At 38.7% G+C, this 19,096-nt stretch overlaps 1 protein-coding gene across 2 annotated transcripts in view; it reads left to right on the top strand.

Moving 5' to 3' along the window:
• The window catches only part of quob (quattro b), a 37,086-nt gene extending 18,232 nt beyond the window's left edge, over window positions 1-18,854 (top strand). Inside the window, exons 4-24 of one of the 2 annotated variants that reach the window (XM_028003022.1) lie at window positions 679-852; window positions 1,185-1,308; window positions 2,876-2,969; window positions 3,268-3,354; window positions 3,472-3,588; window positions 5,201-5,296; window positions 5,381-5,529; window positions 7,767-7,905; window positions 8,109-8,231; window positions 9,474-9,671; window positions 9,771-10,711; window positions 12,446-12,695; window positions 13,120-13,209; window positions 13,674-13,898; window positions 14,528-14,698; window positions 15,136-15,313; window positions 16,200-16,316; window positions 16,424-16,678; window positions 16,875-17,149; window positions 17,288-17,351; window positions 17,874-18,854. In XM_028003022.1, the coding sequence (XP_027858823.1) occupies window positions 679-852; window positions 1,185-1,308; window positions 2,876-2,969; window positions 3,268-3,354; window positions 3,472-3,588; window positions 5,201-5,296; window positions 5,381-5,529; window positions 7,767-7,905; window positions 8,109-8,231; window positions 9,474-9,671; window positions 9,771-10,711; window positions 12,446-12,695; window positions 13,120-13,209; window positions 13,674-13,898; window positions 14,528-14,698; window positions 15,136-15,313; window positions 16,200-16,316; window positions 16,424-16,678; window positions 16,875-17,149; window positions 17,288-17,326 (3,842 nt within the window). In that variant the 3' untranslated portion in view covers window positions 17,327-17,351; window positions 17,874-18,854. Of the gene's footprint in view, window positions 1-678; window positions 853-1,184; window positions 1,309-2,875; window positions 2,970-3,267; window positions 3,355-3,471; window positions 3,589-5,197; window positions 5,297-5,380; window positions 5,530-7,766; window positions 7,906-8,108; window positions 8,232-9,473; window positions 9,672-9,770; window positions 10,712-12,445; window positions 12,696-13,119; window positions 13,210-13,673; window positions 13,899-14,527; window positions 14,699-15,135; window positions 15,314-16,199; window positions 16,317-16,423; window positions 16,679-16,874; window positions 17,150-17,287; window positions 17,352-17,873 lie in introns of both variants that reach the window. The other variant, XM_028003021.1, reaches the window with a different exon arrangement.
• The last annotated feature ends 242 nt before the right edge of the window (window positions 18,855-19,096 follow it).

Genomic DNA, 19,096 nt, shown 5'->3' with positions numbered 1-19,096 from the left:
CCATTCTTTCCTATGTGTAATTAAGAAATGAAACTTAACAAAACTTAGAAACAGGAAGTTTAAATTTCTGTCCTCCAATCGCCACTGATGACACATGATACATACACCCTGAAATATACATTAAGTATTCACATAACCCTAACTCCATAATACTTACCTGAGTGTCCTTGACTAAGTTGCAGCTAGAATGGTAGAGTCCACTTTCCTTCTACTAAGCATAACATATAGAGCATGCATTTTTAATTGGTTGGGGTAAGGACCATTCAAGAAAACTTATGTTAGCAGGACTTTTCTTGTTTTGGTGTATATTTGGAATCACAGTTCTGTTGGGACAGACAACTTTGTCCAATCTTCAGTCATTTTTCCCAAACCTCAGATGGATGGAAATTAGTCAAGATGTTCAACAACATCCCCAAAACCACAAAGAAAGAACCACAAAAGCCAAAATCTCTACATACAATCTTTGAAATTTGCAGTTGCACACATGGAAAATCCAAGTACCTTTTGGAGAAAGACATTGAGTTGGGAAGTAACATGCTCAAGGTTAGGCTGTTTGACCAAAACCTACACCTACAGATGTCAAGCATACAACTTCATCACTGAAATCTGTCTTGCTTCTCTGTTTTACAAAATTACTGCCTGCTTTTGAAAACCAACAGTTTTTTGTGTTTTCTGTAGATTTAGATTCGAGCACATCCAGCATGAATGGATTGGGTTCCAAACTTTTCAGCATAAAGGTGGAAAAACAACCTTCTGCAACAGGATCTGGATGTCAGCAGGGCTCACAAACAGAACAATCCTGCTTGAGGAAGATCAGGGGTCTGCTGGAATTGGGCATTATTTGTTTACCAGGTAATTTGTGCTGATAATTCTCTCAAAAAATATAAAGATTATTTCTAAAACATGAAACCAAAGTAAATTTTTTAGATCAAACAAAATAGACAAGTTATCTTTAAATGTACCAAGACACATTAAACACTGTAGAATCCAAGGTGATTTTCTTACATTATTCACTAGATTCTTCTTTGTTAAAACCGAGAAGCCAAAGCTAACAACCATTTGATTGTGCATTTAACAACACAAACAAACATTTCTTTAAAGAAAAAAATATAGATATTTTTTCTTGAAAGAAATGCACTTTTGTTTGTAAATATAGATATTTTTTTCTTATTCTATATTCGCAGGCAACAGGGACAGGAATGGTAGGGCGGTGGTCGAGGTCCATGGTGACAGGAAGGAGTGGATGTCCCCTCTTGTGTCAGCAGAAAGCATTTGTGAATTGCTGCTGTACTTACACTCCATACCAAGGTACACCATACAAGTCACATATTGTCCTTAATTATTAGTTCCTAAATGGTGTGCGACTAATTGGAAGATGATTTCAAGACCTCTATTTTTCAGCCGAGAGGAATGAAAACTGGCATGCAGTGACACATTTAACCACAAGAGGGCTGCAGAACATCATTTAGAAATATTTCCAGCATGATTTTTTTATTTTTTTATTTTTTTACAAAAGGGAGCCATTACATTCCAGCCACACAGAGTTCCCTGTTGTTAGTTTATAACCGTTTCTCTACAGTATATTTTTTAAGTTTAGTCATCCATATCCATATCCAATGAGAGCATCTAGTAATGACCAACATTTCCAGTGTTTCCACACAACTGGGAAAACTTACTCTCAAATGTCTATCATTAAGAACTTTATCAACATCACTTGTTAACACTTGGTTTATTGTTGACTTTTAAGATTCAAAAGCTCTTTGTCTTACTATTCTGACCGTCCAGTGTCTGCAGCAAAGAGACATACCACAGCAGTCTGCTGCAGCCAGACCAGCTGCCAGCAGTCTGGTATGTAGTGTCTTGCCAGAATTAGCAGCCTTGTCTCATGTAAGCTCACACACAATAGTTTGCCTGCTCAAAAAGAAGCCCTTATAAGTGGTATGTGAATACCTCCTCAGCATGCTATCAAATCTTACAGAAACTTGTTAACTACACATTCTTTTAAGTCAGGTCTGTGGCAACAGATGAACACCTAAAACGGTGGTGTCCAAAGTCGGTCCTCGAGGGCCGGCATCTGGCATGTTTTAGTTCTCTCCCTGTTTGTAGTAACAATCTTTTCAGCATGTCAGTTGTTCTTCTTTGGCCTTCTAATGAGCCATCATTGGATCCAGGTGCTTTAAACCAGGGAGCAAACAAAAACATGCAGGATGCCGGCCCTCGAGGACCGACTTTTTGGGCACTACTGACCTAAATCATGCAGGATAATGAGTCCTGAGGACCAGGATTGGGAAACACTGCTGTAGCGCTAGGCTAATATTAGCATGCTTACATGATTTCCATGTGGCACATTGATAATTTGGCCTGTTAATTCATTCTGAGTAGATAAAACGTACATAAAATGTAATTTGACTTCTTTCTCTGCTTTGATTTAATTGTCATAAAGCAGTACAAGTTTTCCTCTCTCTCTCCAACACCTGGAGTCCTAAATTTCTGATTGCACAAAGTAGAATAGGTCACATAGCATGGTGAGAGGGGAAAAGATTCAGGAAAATCACATGCCATCATTAAACTAATGCGCACAAACTACAAGACAGTGAGGCATTTTTTGAGCACATAAATATGTATGACATCATCAGGCGCACAACAGGTAACAGGAAGTAAGTTCTCGCAAGGACTTCCAACCCAATAATAATAATAATAATCTCTAGAATGGGATTGAGAGATCCTATAGTGGTTTGTGAGCAGGTTCATGTCAGATGGAAATAAGGCAAGGAATGCAAATGTTTAGAGTAGCTCAAGCCTGCAATGAGAATTCACAAAAATAGATACTGTGTCAAGCTCTGGTGTGTTTTAACGTGATGCAATGTTTTCATAGAAAGGACGTCCGAGAGCTGGGAATGACTCTGGTGATTAATGGCAAGAAGAAGCCGCCTCCGCTTCACCTCTACAAGGCTCTACTGATGGCACAGGTTAAAACATGAAAACTGCATGCACATGCTCACAAAGCTGTCTGATAAGATTCATAGTTCTGGGAAGGCATTTTTTACCAAAGCTCCTGCCTGATTTTCAAGTAGATACAAGATCTGAGGGTTAAGGGTGTTTACTCCCGGTTTAAATGTGCTATAAAGCTACATACTTTGTATGTACTGTAGTTTAATGTAAAGATTATATCATGTCTAAATATCTTAAAAATACAGTGATGCTCTGTGAATGCAAATCATATTCTCCTTATATATCTTGTGTTTGACTTTTCGCCTGCCGTAACAGGAGCAAGCTCTCCACGCTGTTCACAGCATCATCATGTTGATTGATAAGGACAGCAGTCCCCGGCCGGAGAAGCAGCCGGGTCTGCAGGTCAGAAATCACAGCAACTTTCACATCCATCAGTTTCTTTCAACGTTGTAGTTAGATGAAAGATGAATCACACTTCCTCAAAGTCTTTGTGCGTTTTTTTGTTTTTTGTTTTAATAGATGGATGTTGTTACTTCGATGAGAGCCCTAAGCAAAACAGTGGAAGCTCCCCAGCTGACCTCTGACCTGGGAGGGACGTTTGCCTACAATCACAAGGACTGGATGCAGTTCCATCAGGTATAACCAGCTGCAAAATTTCCCTTCGAAACTCAGGACTGAAGAAATGTTTTAATCACACTAAAACAAAGGTCAAATAATATTTAGATACTTTTATTTGCTATTAATCTCATAATAAAACAGAAAAGAGGATGCATCACATCCTTTCACTTTCTGATGTTTTTAGATCAGGAAACTAAAATGTTAGCCTGTTTGCCTTTGCAAAATAACTCAAGCTCACTTAAATTAAATTGAAAGTTTTTTCTAAATTTAGGTCTGGACTTTGACTGGGCCACAGGCTTTGGTCGAAACCATTTTATTGTATCTCAGAGTGTGTATGTGGCGTCTTTCAAATCCCATTTTAAACTTTACCTCAGTTTCACCCCTGTGCTATCTGGGTTGTTCTTTGGTCTTCATGATTCTGTTGTTTAAGCAAATTTTCATCTCTCTGAGAACTTACAGCAGGTTTATTTATAGTGGGAATACATTGCCTCATGTTTGGTTGTCATGTGACTTAATCTGCAAGGTTCAGTCAGTGTAAATATTTTTATAAGGCACTTCACATCATTTGATGTGATCAAATGGACAGTATATACAATGTTATTACTCTGCATAAACAAAGCTCATGCCATATAAACATGTGTAGCAGCACAAACGTCTATGTGCTCTCATATTTACAGTGGTTCTGCTTGCATTTTTGATTTGGACAATTTATTTGACTTCACTTGAACCAAAGAATGTTCCAGCTTCCTGCTTTGCATGAGATTACAAATCTAAACAGAAGGGAATTTATAAAGTCTTACTCTGGCAGTTTTAGATCGACAACACCTAGCCTGTAAGTCGTTTGATGCAGCATGAGATGTAGAAACTAGATAACAATATGGTGTTAAATATTTGACAGCTAGTAGTTTGCCTGAAGATCTGTGTAAAGACACGAAGCATATATTTTTATTAACGGCATCAAATTAGTAATAAAGCCTAGAGAAAAACAAATTCATAATTATTATTTCAGATGACTGAGTGAAGTTGTTGATGTAACTTCAGAAGATATTTGTGTGAATATTTTCTGTGGTTGCAAATTTCACATACGAGTGCACATTTTCTTCTGCCTCCAAATTTCTCTGACATCATTTGTGGATCACATTTCTGTGGTTTTGTTGTATACAAGAGAAACCTGGGACTTTGTATTTACACTCACCAGTCCCTTTGGGTATTACACGGGGTTGGGGCCATAGATTCAACAAGGTAACAAGGAATTATTCATCATCTTCTCTATGTAGTGATTTTGGTACAAATAGACATGACAAAATCACAATCATGATGAAAATCTTTAGTTCCTGTTCCTGTTCTTGACACAAAGAGAGGTTCTCTGTGTGGTTGTCTGCTGCTCACTAAACGAGTGAGCAGCAGGAATATTTAAGAACCAAGAGCTGTGTGTATTTAAAGTAACTCTTAGTAATAATATGATCTGAGGTGTTCAGTCTGTACCTAAACAATATGTTTGAGATCTCCCCCATGACATGCCGTAAGCTTTGGGTGATAAACAGAACTTGCTTCTTATTGAATCTTATACAATATACATCTTTATAGTTACACATCATGTTTCTGCCTTTTATTTAATTTGTTTCAGAAGCATGTGCCTTTCATGGCAAACCTGCGAGGGGCCAACAGCTTGTTGCAAAAGGCCATCAAGAGAGTGGACAGAAGGAAACCAATGGACTCTGCTGAGGTCGGACAGGTTCACAGTGTAACAGATGTTGTCAGTTTATCCATTGGTCTCACATTTTGACCCCCAGTTCTGTGGTTACTGCAGGAAGTTCAAGAGAGCATTCAGGAGCAAAGGGTTCTAATGAAGGAGGTTCTGGAAGATGACAGACTGGTGACTCTGCAAAAGGAAGGAGGAACGTTACTGGCGAGGATGAAGAAAGAGGAATTCAGATTTCTGCAGTCTGAGGACTATAGGTACAAGAGTGAACTTTTGACTTTTTGTTTGGCAGGTTGTCAAAATCTATATGCTGCAATAAAGGAAGCTCAAACAACATAGCTACAGATTTTTCTCAGTTACACTATTCAAACTTGTGTATATGCAGTCTTGTTAGTAAAATTTCCTATATCTGACCAAAATCATACTTTTTTATTGAATGATTAATTCGAGAGCTGGTGTTTAAATTGCTCAACATGGGCAAAGACAAATAAAGGAGAAGCTGCTATATGTCAAGGCTCGTTTCTACACACTCAGAGTTCTGAGGAAATAGTGGAAGTAGAAATGCTAACTACAGGTAAAAGCCAGTAAATTAGAATATTTTGAAAAACTTGATTTATTACAGTAATTGCATTCAAAAGGTGTAACTTGTACATTATATTTATTCATTGCACACAGACTGATGCATTCAAATGTTTATTTCATTTAATTTTGATGATTTGAAGTGGCAACAAATGAAAATCCAAAATTCCGTATGTCACAAAATTAGAATATTACTTAAGGCTAATACAAAAAAGGGATTTTTTAGAAATGTTGGCCAACTGAAAAGTATGAAAATGAAAAATATGAGCATGTACAATACTCAATACTTGGTTGGAGCTCCTTTTGCCTCAATTACTGCATTAATGCGGCGTGGCATGGAGTCGATGAGTTTCTGGCACTGCTCAGGTGTTATGAGAGCCCAGGTTGCTCTGATAGTGGCCTTCAACTCTTCTGCGTTTTTGGGTCTGGCATTCTGCATCTTCCTTTTCACAATACCCCACAGATTTTCTATGGGGCTAAGGTCAGGGGAGTTGGCTGGCCAATTTAGAACAGAAATACCATGGTCCGTAAACCAGGCAAGGGTAGATTTTGCGCTGTGTGCAGGCGCCAAGTCCTGTTGGAACCTGAAATCTCCATCTCCATAGAGCAGGTCAGCAGCAGGAAGCATGAAGTGCTCTAAAACTTGCTGGTAGACGGCTGCGTTGACCCTGGATCTCAGGAAACAGAGTGGACCGACACCAGCAGATGACATGGCACCCCAAACCATCACTGATGGTGGAAACTTTACACTAGACTTCAGGCAACGTGGATCCTGTGCCTCTCCTGTCTTCCTCCAGACTCTGGGACCTCGATTTCCAAAGGAAATGCAAAATTTGCTTTCGTCAGAAAACATGACTTTGGACCACTCAGCAGCAGTCCAGCTCTTTTTTTCCTTAGCCCAGGTGAGACGCTTTTCACGCTGTTTCTTGGTCAACAGTGGCTTGACACAAGGTATGCGGCAGTTGAAACCCATGTCTTTCAAGCGTCTCTTGGTGGTGGATCTTGAAGCACTGACTCCAGCAGCTGTCCACTCCTTGTGAATCTCCCCCACATTTTTGAATGGGTTTTTTTTCACAATCTTGATTAGGGCGCGGCGATCCCTATCGCTTGTACACTTTTTCTGACCACAGTTTTTCCTTCCCTTTGCCTCTCTATTAATGTGCTTGGACACAGAGCTCTGAGAACAGCCAGCCTCTTCAGCAATAACCTTTTGTGTCTTTCCCTCCTTGTGCAATGTGTCGATGGTCGCCTTTTGGACAGCTGTCAAATCTGAAGTCTTCCCCATGTTTGTGTAGGCTTCAGAACTGGACTGAGAGACCATTTAAAGCCCTTTGCAGGTGTTTTGAGTTAATCAGCTGATTCGTTTGTGGCACCAGGTGTCTTCAAAATTTAACCCTTACACAATATTCTAATTTTGTGACACACAGAATTTTGGATTTTCATTTGTTGCCACTTCAAATCATCAAAATTAAATGAAATAAACATTTGAATGCATCAGTCTGTGTGCAATGAATAAATATGATGTACAAGTTACACCTTTTGAATGCAATTACTGAAATAAATCAAGTTTTTCAAAATATTCTAATTTACTGGCTTTTACCTGTATGTGCATTCATCTCTGTGGGTATATTTCCATATTGAATGTTCTACTTTACACCAGTTTAAAGGGCATCATTGTACTGATTTTAAAGCTTTGTTGTTCCTGCCTGAAGCTTGAAAGATATATTGATTTCCATATCAAAAGTTTAGAATCATTTTGCTAATGCTCCAAATGTTGTGAATAGACATGAAGCCAAAAAAGCTCTCAAGTATTTCATTAATTTAGCTCAGACACTGTGTAAAGAATCTTACTTTTTACAATGTTTTGGGCATTTTTATCAATTTCATGGTCAGGTGTGTTTCAATTTCTGTTCAGAGATGCTTTGGAGTTGGCAACAAGTCTTTACAACCAAGTGGAGGAGAAGCTCCACATGTTGGTGATGAAATCAAATGAGTCGCTGCAACACCTGGAGAACCTGCTCAGGCACAGAGACATGGAGGCTAAAATCATCTCGGTAACAAAATTCTTTTTTTCTTTCTTTTGAATTGTGCTTCTAAAAATCCTCTAAAGTTTATATTCAACCACAAGACATTAGTGAAAATTTCCAGACATGAAGCTCATACAGAACTATTTCTTTCATACACCCTATGTTTTAGAAGTCTTACACCTTGCCAAGTTATAAGGAAGCTTCTCTAACTCCTGCTTTATTTCTTCCAGGAGGGATTGTGGTTCAGTACAGAGGGGGAGCAGATTCTGAAGAACTCTTACTCAACTGATGACACACCGGTGGGCAGGGAAAAGGCCTTGGAAGACTTTAATCTGTTTCTCACTAAATCCAAGGTACACTAACACACTAAGAAAAATGCTGTTCACTTACAATCAGCCATATTTGAATGGCATTTAGTTGCATTTTTCTCTTTAAAGCACAAGGGGAAATAATTGAAGGGCATGGTAAAAGTATTCACACCCCTACTACCCTTTTTATATTTTGTTGCATTACAGCCACAAACTTTAATGTATTTTATTGAAATGTAACAGACATGAGTAGAAGAGTGCATAAATGAGAAATGTAAAGAAATTAAATGAGCTTTTCAATTTTTTTCCAAATCAAAATGTGACAACTTGACGACTTGAATGCTTGAATTGGTATTCACATCCATGTCGTACTGCTGTTAGGTCTGTAAAACGTTTGATGTATGTCTCTAGCAGCTTTGCAGATGTAGAAAAAGTGCCTTAGCCTGAAGAGGGGGTTGGAATTAATTGGGCAGCACATTTTTTAGTTCTTGTCTGCCTAACACATGTATATGATTTGAGCTAAACCAATGTAGTTCTGGTGGTATGCTTAGGGTCATTATTCAGCTGGAAAGTGGATCTCTCCCCTTTTCAAGTCTTTTTTTTAGCCTTAATTGGGTTTCTTTCTTTTTTTTGCCAGATTTCTCTGCATTTAGTTGCATCCATCTACTAAAACATGGCTTGTGGCAAACTGGAAGTGGAACTTCTTCCAGTGATTGTTTTCTTTCCAGTAGAAGGAAAAACATCCTCAGAGGATGATGCTGGAATCACTGGCTATCAGATACGAGAAAGGCTGGAAAAAAGCACACTTTCAGATTTTTTTTTTTTTTTTTTACCCTTCCAGGGTTTTTTTTTTGTGGGCTCTAGTGTCCCTTTTACAAAATAGGCTGACAGGAATGGGGAAGGAGAGGGGGAAAGACATGCGGCAAATGTCGCCGGGTCCGGGAGGTGAACCCGCGACGGCCGCGTCGAGGACTCAAGGCCTCCAAATATGGGTCGCGCTAACCACTACGCCACCACGGCACGCCCACACTTTCAGATTGTAATATATAGTTATAGTAGGGGTGGTATGTCCAGGGGGATGTTCCTTGTAAGTTTTAATACAACAAAATAAGTAATTCAATATCATATATCCTTTTGACTAAACTATAAAGTTATGTGCTACGTTGTTTTTGTTATAAAAATCCCAACAAAATACATTGAGGTTTGTGGTTGCTAGGTGAAAAATATGAAAATACTACAGGAAAATGAATACATTTTCTACACTTGATACTATGTAATTTGTCACAGGATAAACAGCAGTATGCCTTGATACTCATCAAGGAGGCGGAGGAGATCATTGGCACCATTAACTCAAGTCCTGCTGCTGAGATTTTTCGGACCCTGGTCGGCACTTTTAAATCGAACGTAGAAGACTTTGTGTTGCGAGCAGAACAAAGACAGAAAGATTTACTGTCAGTCGTGCATTTGTACAGATTTTGTAAACAGGTTTGTATAATTATAATCTTCAGTAGTTTCACCCTTCGTTGTATATTTCTTCTCACTGGGGCTCTCCAAAACTTTACCCATTTTGTTTTATATTTACAGGCAACAGACTGGGCTAAAGAATGTCGTAGCCTTTTGGAACAGATAGAAGCAGGATGTTGCTCATCTCAGACCCTAAACACACTTCAAATGCAAAAAGAGAGATTAACTGGTGAATTTTCCGCCCCACACTTCCAGGCTCTGAGGGCTAAGGCCTCTGCCATGGGAGCAGAGTCCTCAGGGATGCTGAGAGCATGGAATGCAGCCTGGGTCCAGAGTCAGGAAGTCAAGCAGCGTCTTGAGGAGATGCAGGAGAAGCACAAAGGCGTAGAAAAGAACCCGACCCAGCATACCACAGCTGCAAACCCTCTGGGGGAGCACGAAGAAAAGGAGAGGGAGGGGAAAAGGAATAAGCCGGGGGAGGCTCGGAACGTACAGATCCCACAGCAGAGCTCTCATGTGGAAGTCGTCAGCACTGCGAAATGTCAAGGAGAAACGATCTCTGCGGCATTCTCAAAGCACAACTGTGAATCTGACCTCAGCATTAAGAAAGAATTACTTGAAGCACAATGCAACAACTCAAAGAATACTTCTGATTTGTCACAAACTGGTGATTTTCATACAGCGAGCCAATGCAAGTCAAAAGAGCACCACAGCATTACAGATCTGAGCACTGTAGGTCCTGCAGAAAGAAAGGATTTTCCTGTCCATCAGACTCTAGGTCGGTCTCTAAGCGAGGGCTCGTACGAGATGAGTATCTCTGGCTTTTTGCCTCTAAGTCACAAACACTGCCACAGCAGGAAACACTCCCTGGATCAAAATCTGCAGCCCACCCAAAAGCTGCAGACTTTCCGTCAAGTGGGTGTGCAGCCAGACAACCTGAGCTGTGAGTCGAAAAGAGACGATAAACAAAGGGAGGGAAAGGAGAGTACCATCTCCACCCGGAGTCCGGAGGATTTAAGGACTTCAGAGACATTACTCACTCCAACAGAAAGCAACATTTTGTAAGTAATCCTCCCTTCTTCAGTTTCTAAAGGATACTGGAGGATAGTAAGTGGAAAAAGGCAAATGCAGTCACATACACTCATATTCAATGCATTAGAAAATCATTTAAAAGTTTATTTATTTCAGGAACGTAATCCACTAAATGAAACACATTACATGTAATCACATATAGACTGCCTTCAAGTCTATATTTCCATAAAATCACAATTTGCCACTTTAGAGTTGAAATTAAATGTTGCCATTTAATTTCAAATAAGTGACACATTCAGTTTTTTGTGCTGTCTGACAAGGTTGTTGGACTAAGATTACTGGGCGTTTAGATGTTTTGGGAAAATCCAGCGGTTAATGATGCATTTTTCTGAATGTCTGATAGATTAAATGACAACATCTGACTCATTTATTTTAGGGCAACACCTCAAGCAGAAGTCTGGTTTATTCCTGGGTAAAATTTTCAGATGCCAGAAGATGTTATGTTTAATATTGAAGCTGTTCAAACTAATCAAAGAGTTGGAGTTATGTCCTTTGGTCTCTGGAAACCGAAATGAATAAAATTTTGACCATAATCAATCAAGCAATCAATAAAATTTTATTTGTATAGGACATTTCAACAGCAAGGCAGTTCAAAGTGCTTTACATCATAAACACACAAAAATCATCAGCTGAAACATTACATTTTTCCAAGTGTCATCATTACACATCAAACTGTTGGTTAGTGTTTCATTTATTATAATACGAAAGCAACTATATACAGGTGGGTGTTAAGTCTTGATTTTTAAGGGACTCAGTGTTTCGCTTTACAGTTTTCTGGAAGCTTATTCCAGATTTCTGGTGCATAGAAGCTGAATGCAGCTTCTCCACGTTTGGTTCTGGTTCTGGGGATGCAGAGCAGAACCAGAACCAGAAGACCTGAAAAAGAAATAAACTTTCAAACCAGAATATCATCTCAACTGTACAGTATGGGTACTTCAACGCACCTGGTGTTACAAGTAAGCAGCTTGTAACACTTTAAGCAACTTACAATGTTACAACTTGTATCCACAGAAAATATAGTAACTCAGAATAAGATTAAATGAAAAATATTGACAAGTAGTATTAATGTTTTGTATCAGCCCAATATTCTTTCCACGCTGGGTGGCGGCGTCATGTTTTTTGGGTGTTTTGCTGCAAGAGGGATTGGTGATGTTTCTTTTGAAATTAGATTGCATCATGATGAGTGAATTTTGTGTGGAAATGTTGAAGCAACATCAGCCATGAAGTTTGGGTACAAATAGTTTGCCAACTGGACAATGTCCCTAAGCAACTGATCAAATTATTTACAAAGTGGCTTAAGGACAATTAAGTCAATCGTTTGGAAGGGCCATCATAAAAACCAGCTCTACAAAATGCTCTGAAAAAGTATTAAAATCTCTTAGTTTGGAAAAAGTAAAAAAAACAAAACAAACGATAATACAACAAAAACAAAACAAGCAACTATAAAGGCTCATTATTCTGGCATTTAGGAAGTAAAAATATTTGGTTCATCCTAATTGATCTAAAACAGGAACAATCTAATCAAATGTCAGACAATGAGAAAAAACGTGTATTTTCTGTACCAATGTGTGGTTTCAGCTGTAAATGTAAAAGAAATATTCACATGGATCAAGAAGAAAATTATGTGATATGCATAGCTAATGAAAAGCGCAATTTTATAAAATCAGTAAATTTGCATTTTTCATTTCCTACTCTTGGAACAGGAAAGTCCTGAAGATCTTGGAGGAGCTCCTGTCCACAGAGCGGGAGTATGTCAAAGCTCTGGGTTACGTCAGAGAACACTACTTTCCCGAGCTGGAGAGAGCAGACGTCCCGCAGGACCTCCGGGGCCAGAGGGGGAGCATTTTCGGGAATTTGGAAAAGCTCCACGACTTTCACCATCACTATTTCTCGGATGAATTGGAGAGCTGCGTGAAGGAACCGTTCAGAGTCGGGCGCTGCTTTTTGCGTCATGTGAGTTCCTGAATTGTTTTCTCTTGCACTGTGTGCAATAAATAATAGATAAAGTCCCATTTATTACAATCCTAATCAAGATTTTGTCTGAGCCAACTGTAATTTGGCAGATTTTAATCAGTGTGGAGTCACGATTTTCAGTTCTGACCTTAAATTTGGATACTTCACCATAATCAGTTCCAGGGAAAACCATTCCAGATGTTTCATAGCTGATGACTGAGAATACGTTTGCTGCTTCCAAAAATCTCTGTCTTTCTTTCTAACAATTCAAACGATTAATTTCCTAAACAGGGCGGGAGTAAGTGTTTGACTAAAAGAAGTGCGAAAAATTGTTCTCACCTTTATGCTTTGCGTTTTACATTCTGACATAAGTAGTTTTAAAGGTGATGATGATTGATGGTGTTTATTTGTTCCTTTCTTTCAGAGAGAGAGTTTTGCTTTGTATGCCCTTTACAGCAAAAACAAACCCCAGTCAGACTCTCTTCTTACCAATCATGGAAAAAGTTTTTTCAAGGTGAGAACCCCTTTTTTGGGTCCCAAAAATAATTTAGTTATTTTATGTAGCAGGGAAAACCACCTGATATTTTGCTGGATGTCGTGCTTCATGAAAGTTATTTTACCCCTTAGCCTGGTTTATATTTTGTCACTTCCGGGATCTTATTGGTATTTCCTTAAATAATCCAAAACAAAAGTGGTGCATGACTTTGAAGTTGAAGGAAAATTACACCAAGTTTTTCAAAAATACTAATCTGACAGTTGTGTTGTCCATTTGCATTAAACAAACATATTCAAACCACTTGCATCATAATTTTATAAGTTTACTTTATGGCGTTAAACTGACTTTTAGCCCACTTAAAAATATATACAGTATGTATAACTCGATTGTCGGTAAATTCAACCCAACAACCTTGATTCACCATTTCATACCACATCTGCACTCTAACCACAGTGCTGCTTTGTTTCTGTTGCGTCATTCAGCAAAAGCAGCTAAAGCTGGGGGATAAAATGGACTTATGGTCCTACTTGCTGAAGCCTGTGCAGCGCATCAGTAAGTACAGCTTGCTGCTGCAGGACGTGATGAGGGAGTGTGGACCGGAGCAAACGAAAGAGGTCGCCGAGATCAAGGCAGCTCTGGAAGTCATCCACTTCCAGCTTCGCCACGGCAACAATCTGCTGGCCATGGACGCCATCCGCCAATGTGATGTAAGCGGGGACGCAGTAGTTGTTTTAATTTAGTATCAAAACAATATCAAGCAAGATTAACGTTTTGTATTTCCTTTACATACTTTTAAAATCACAATGCCCCAACAAATACAAGATGGAGAGTTCCAGACACAGGATCCGTTCCATGTGGTGTTAGGCAATTTTACAAGACTTAGTGATGAATTGGCAGTAGCAATAGACTCTAAGATGCAAGAAGGCGACTTTATTGATGATGTGAAAATTCATCTTTCATTGGTTTGGTGAGGTTAGTTATCCTGACATGTATGGGAGGGAGGTGAGTTAGAAACAATGACAGATCATCAATCTCTCCTGAACTTTTCCCTGAACTTTGCTGTGTGGCGTACGATGAAGCTCCATTATCCAGTGAGCAGCAGCAGCAGGAATGGAGCTGAATCTACAGGAATGCAGTTATTTCTTCAATGGCAAACAGACACTCTCTGAGATAATAGGAAACCTCTGTTTTTTATGCTGCTTGACTTCTGCCCATTTGAACCTTTCAGGAGCAATCGGTGATATTCCAACAGAGACTGTATAGCAAACAAAATGAAACTTCCTTTGAAAAACTGTTTTCACTTTAAATAACCACACTTCCTCTCGTGTATGCACAGGTCAATCTGAAAGAACAAGGTCAGTTGATACACCAGGATGAGTTCTTGGTAACTTTCAGGAAGAAGAAATGCCTCCGTCACATTTTCCTCTTTCAAGACCTCGTTCTCTTCAGCAAGACCAGAAAGACGGATGTGGGAAATGACACATACGTCTACAAACAGTCCTTCAAGGTAACCATTTAGTTCAGCATGTCCATTCACAAACATAACCCCGCAGAAAGAAAAACATTTCTTTGTCCAGGATTTCGTAACACTTCCTAACATGCTGACAAGGAGCATTTATGTAACGGATAAAACTGACTAAGCTAATCAAATGCTTCTTCAACAACTGTCCTTTTTTATTTTATCTTAACGATAATGACCCCTCAAAGATTTCTGAATAAACTTAAAACAAACAAAAATAAACATATAAAACTGACTGTACTTCACACTTACAGAAAAGTGCAATGTTTTTGTTTGTTTCTGTCTCTTCCTTTCTGCACAAAGATAAACACAACTTACATCTAACGTTTTACACATGCTTGGCGTTTCCTCCTGCACCTGGAACTGCTTTGCTGCATTTGAAGCACCAGTTTTAAGAAATCATGTTGTCCTTCTCTTGTATTCAGACGTCTGATATTGGCATGACACAGAACAGCGGCGACAGCGGCTTGTGTTTTGAGATCTGGTTCCGAAAGAGGAAAAGCCAAGACACATACACACTGCAAGCTGAAAGCCGGGAAGTGAAGGAGGCCTGGACCAAAGACCTGGAGCGGATCCTGTGGGAGCAGGCCATACACAACAGGGGTACAAATATAAACGCACTTTGATTTGCGAAGCAATTCTATGTGGAAAATTCATTTAGTAAGAGCTGTAGTTTTAGCTACATGTATTGAAACTCCTGATAAATATATATCTATAAAAAGCTTTAATCAAACATTTTCTTGAAGTTGCTTAATATCACACTGAAAACTTCTGAAACAAATCAACCTTTAATATGAAACCTCCAGTAAGTACTGAGACATCCAGTTTTATAAATTTGAAACTAACAAACTTGTGGCACATTTATTGCCACGTTTCTTCAATACTTTGTACAACTCCGTTCTGCCAATGGGACTGTATATAAGTCCTTCTAAACAACATTTCATAAGGCTGCAGAAAACAGAAACGGGGATATTTGGCCATTTCCCATTGTACAATCTATCTGGGGACTGATGCTGAGAGCGGCAGGTCACTAACGGTGAGGTTTGAAGATTTTTTTAATACTCTTGCCATTCTGCTCATGGTGTGAAAATATAAATACAGCTGCTTATCCAGCTTAGTGGCTAGAGTTGGGCAAGAGTTGGGGAACACCCTGGATAAATCACTTTTCGATCACAGAACAACAAAAAAAACCCCCAGAAACTTCTGATTACTGTGCAAGAAATCCCGATGAGGATTTTATTAAATCACAAATAAAAAAGATCTCATTTATGTCAATTTTAAGGAATTGTTAGGGATAATAGCATAAATGATTTTGCATGTCAAACAGTTTGTATGGTATTTTTAGATTTTTGTTTTAATGAGATCATACTTCTGCAAGTCAATGTACATTTATTTCAGTGGTTTTACAATTGCAGTTTTTATATGATAAAGAGACACTTCATTGTCGGTTTTAAATCTTTGTCAGCTGACATTTGTCTTATCTGTTCAGAGGTCCGTATGCAGGAGAGAGTTTTCCTGGGTATTGGAAACAAGCCCTTCATGGACATCCAGCCCAGCGAAGCGGCTATCAGTGACAGAGCTATAAACTATGTTCTGATAGGAAGAGGTGAGTATTTGGTGCAAATACTATGACTTTTTTAAAAATCATAATTAGGTTTATAACGTTTGGTCATCCTTCCGCTGATGAAAACATAATTTCTAATGTCCCTGCAGAAAACAAGGTGCTGTCCTCGTTGGGGTCGTGCGGCTCACAGGGTGGGCTTCTGGAGGGACGACCAAAATCTGTTGGTTCAGGCAGCAGTTCTTCTTCCTCCTCTTCCTCTGGACACGGTTCCATGCCCCCTATTGGATTTGTTGGTGGTCCAAAGCGAAGGGTGGTTTCAGGGGGGCTTGTGGGATATGTATCGCCGCCTGGATCTCTAGAAGAGGATGAATTGGACCGTGAGAGTGGAAATCAGAACTTACTATGTGAGTGAAAATTTGAAGAAGGCAGGATTCACATTTCCTTTACAACATTAGCAATCTAAGATCTGGGTTATTACTTCCAATTCAAAGGCAAGGATTTTCCTTTGCAAAACTTGTTTCTGTCAAGGTAGAAGGTTTTGCTAACACCAAAGTAAAACCGTGCAGTTGGTAAACTCCTCCACGTTTCTCCGTCCTCCAGTGGACAGCTCCGAGTCGTCGGGTGAGAGCGTGAGTGGTTTCAGCAGTTGCAGTCACAGCTGCCGCTCCGCTGCGGGAGAGATGGAGGACAGCTCTTCTGTCTGCGCCTCGATCGTCACCTTGAAAGAAGTTGGATCTGCTCGTTCCACTGAAGCTTTGTCCGTTTCCCAAAGCTCAAACACTCTTCAAGAATCTGCAGTGAGCAGCCCATCACCAGCAGCACCCAGGATGAAACTCAAGCAGCAGCATCAGACCGAGGATCTGCCTGACAGCAAGGTGAGATGCAGGGCCTTTAATTTACTCTGCAGATGGTTTAAAAACAATACAATAAAATATATTTGCCTGCAGTGTCTATATTATTAAATACACAGTTTATAAGATGGTGTAATTAAAATTCAATTATGAATCTTTCAGGGTGAAAGCACAAGTGCTGGAAAGTCTACAGAGGTTTGATCTGTGAGATGCGGTACAGGATAAAGTAAGTATAGCATAGAACTGATACTTGAAACTGCTGTCACACTGTCCTCTGTCTTGAAAAGTGTGTTGGTGTATTAAACAAAATGCTACTTTGGTCTAAAGGAGAGGAAATTAAGTGATTGCACCTCTGTTTTTGTGTAGTTTATGTATATTCTGAAGGACTCAAATTATGCATTGTTTTACTTTTGCTTTGACATCGCTGTCTCATTTAAACTGTTTTAATTATATAAGGATCAGCTGATCCAAGAGGTCAATTCATTTGTAGCTAAAGTGATCAAATAGCAGCACAGAGAGCTGTCAGCTAGCTGGATATGGCTTCTGTTGATGATCCAGACATGAGCAAATCTTTATCAGTGGTAACACTGAATCCTTTGACTCTTCAAAAAAAAAAAAAACATTCTCTGGAGATCAAATTATGCCACTGCAACACAGATGACAGGAATTAAACTGTTATTTGCACTTTTGAATTTTACATGAATAAATTATTTTTTGGTTGTATTTTTTATGTTTCATTTTTCTCCAGAGGTTAAAAAGAAATAAACGCTCACTGAAGGTCGTCAGCCCTGAATAAAGTTGTTTTTGCTGCACCCATGAGCCTTGGAAGTCGGATCCAGGAAGGACTTTACACCTCGTTGGAGACGGAAAACCAGTGGGAACTGTTAATTATTGTACTCAGTGATCAGGTTAACCACTATTACTATTACAGATGACAAGTATTTCTTTGTGTTTTATTCATTTAAGCACTAAAGGAATGCGTTCACAAATAGATGTTGGGCACTATTATATATACAACTGATTTAACGAGATACAAAACGTTGGACGCAATTTATTTACTATTGCCACTTTTATGCTTTACAAAGTGACAGTACCAATCATTTTGCATTTTGAGCTTGGATTAATGAGTAACCTCAAATATTTGAGTTGGAAGTTCGACTTCAGAGGATTTTCCAGTTGACTTCCAAGTCCATGTGGAGCATACCATCGTTTCCAGTTGTTTCTATATTTTGTTACAAGTTTGTAAATATTTTTTTTTTTTTTTTTTTAAATAAAAAACAGGTTTTTTTTATATCACCACTAAAGCAATCACTTAGAAATACATCTTAATTGATCTGAGATAAATTTGATTTTGGAATGCATACAGTATGACTTTACATAAAATAAAGCCATGTGATTTCTAGTTGTTATAATCAGATATTTTTAGATGTAGATCATAAAATTATTACAGTCAGGTTATCATATTGCAGTGCTGCAGTTAATTGCACAGTGGCTTGAAAACATGTAATAATTCTGTTGGCCTAAATATAATAACTTGGTGTTTAACATTTGATATAAAATTGCTTTTATTTTTTAAAGTATTTCTTTTCATTTTCAGCCCATTTAAACTGCATTACTAGTAGGTAGTGCATAATGTGTTAGCTTTTGATATCACAAAAAATATTCCCACAAAGTCTTTTGTGTTTGCATTTCAGTGTTTTGTAATAAAAATAATTGTGACTGTTTCTTACCTCTTTATTTTTTCTTTAAATCAGAACATGGAGTGTTTGATTTTGACTTCTTCTAGCCTATTACATGTCGCCACACAAGTTGTATTTTTGTCACTTCTTGAATCTACAGATTCAGCAGTGTCTGATTACAAAAACCAATTAAAAAAAGATACTTATTCATAATTCGATCATAGATCAACAAGGCTGGCATTTTCACATTGGGCTGGTTGGTTTGGAAAGACTTTTTAAAATTCCTTTTATC

This window comes from Xiphophorus couchianus, chromosome 20 (assembly GCF_001444195.1).
Source record: "Xiphophorus couchianus chromosome 20, X_couchianus-1.0, whole genome shotgun sequence".
NCBI classification, from domain to species: domain Eukaryota; kingdom Metazoa; phylum Chordata; class Actinopteri; order Cyprinodontiformes; family Poeciliidae; genus Xiphophorus; species Xiphophorus couchianus.
This window is presented reverse-complemented; position numbering and strand designations above follow the sequence as displayed.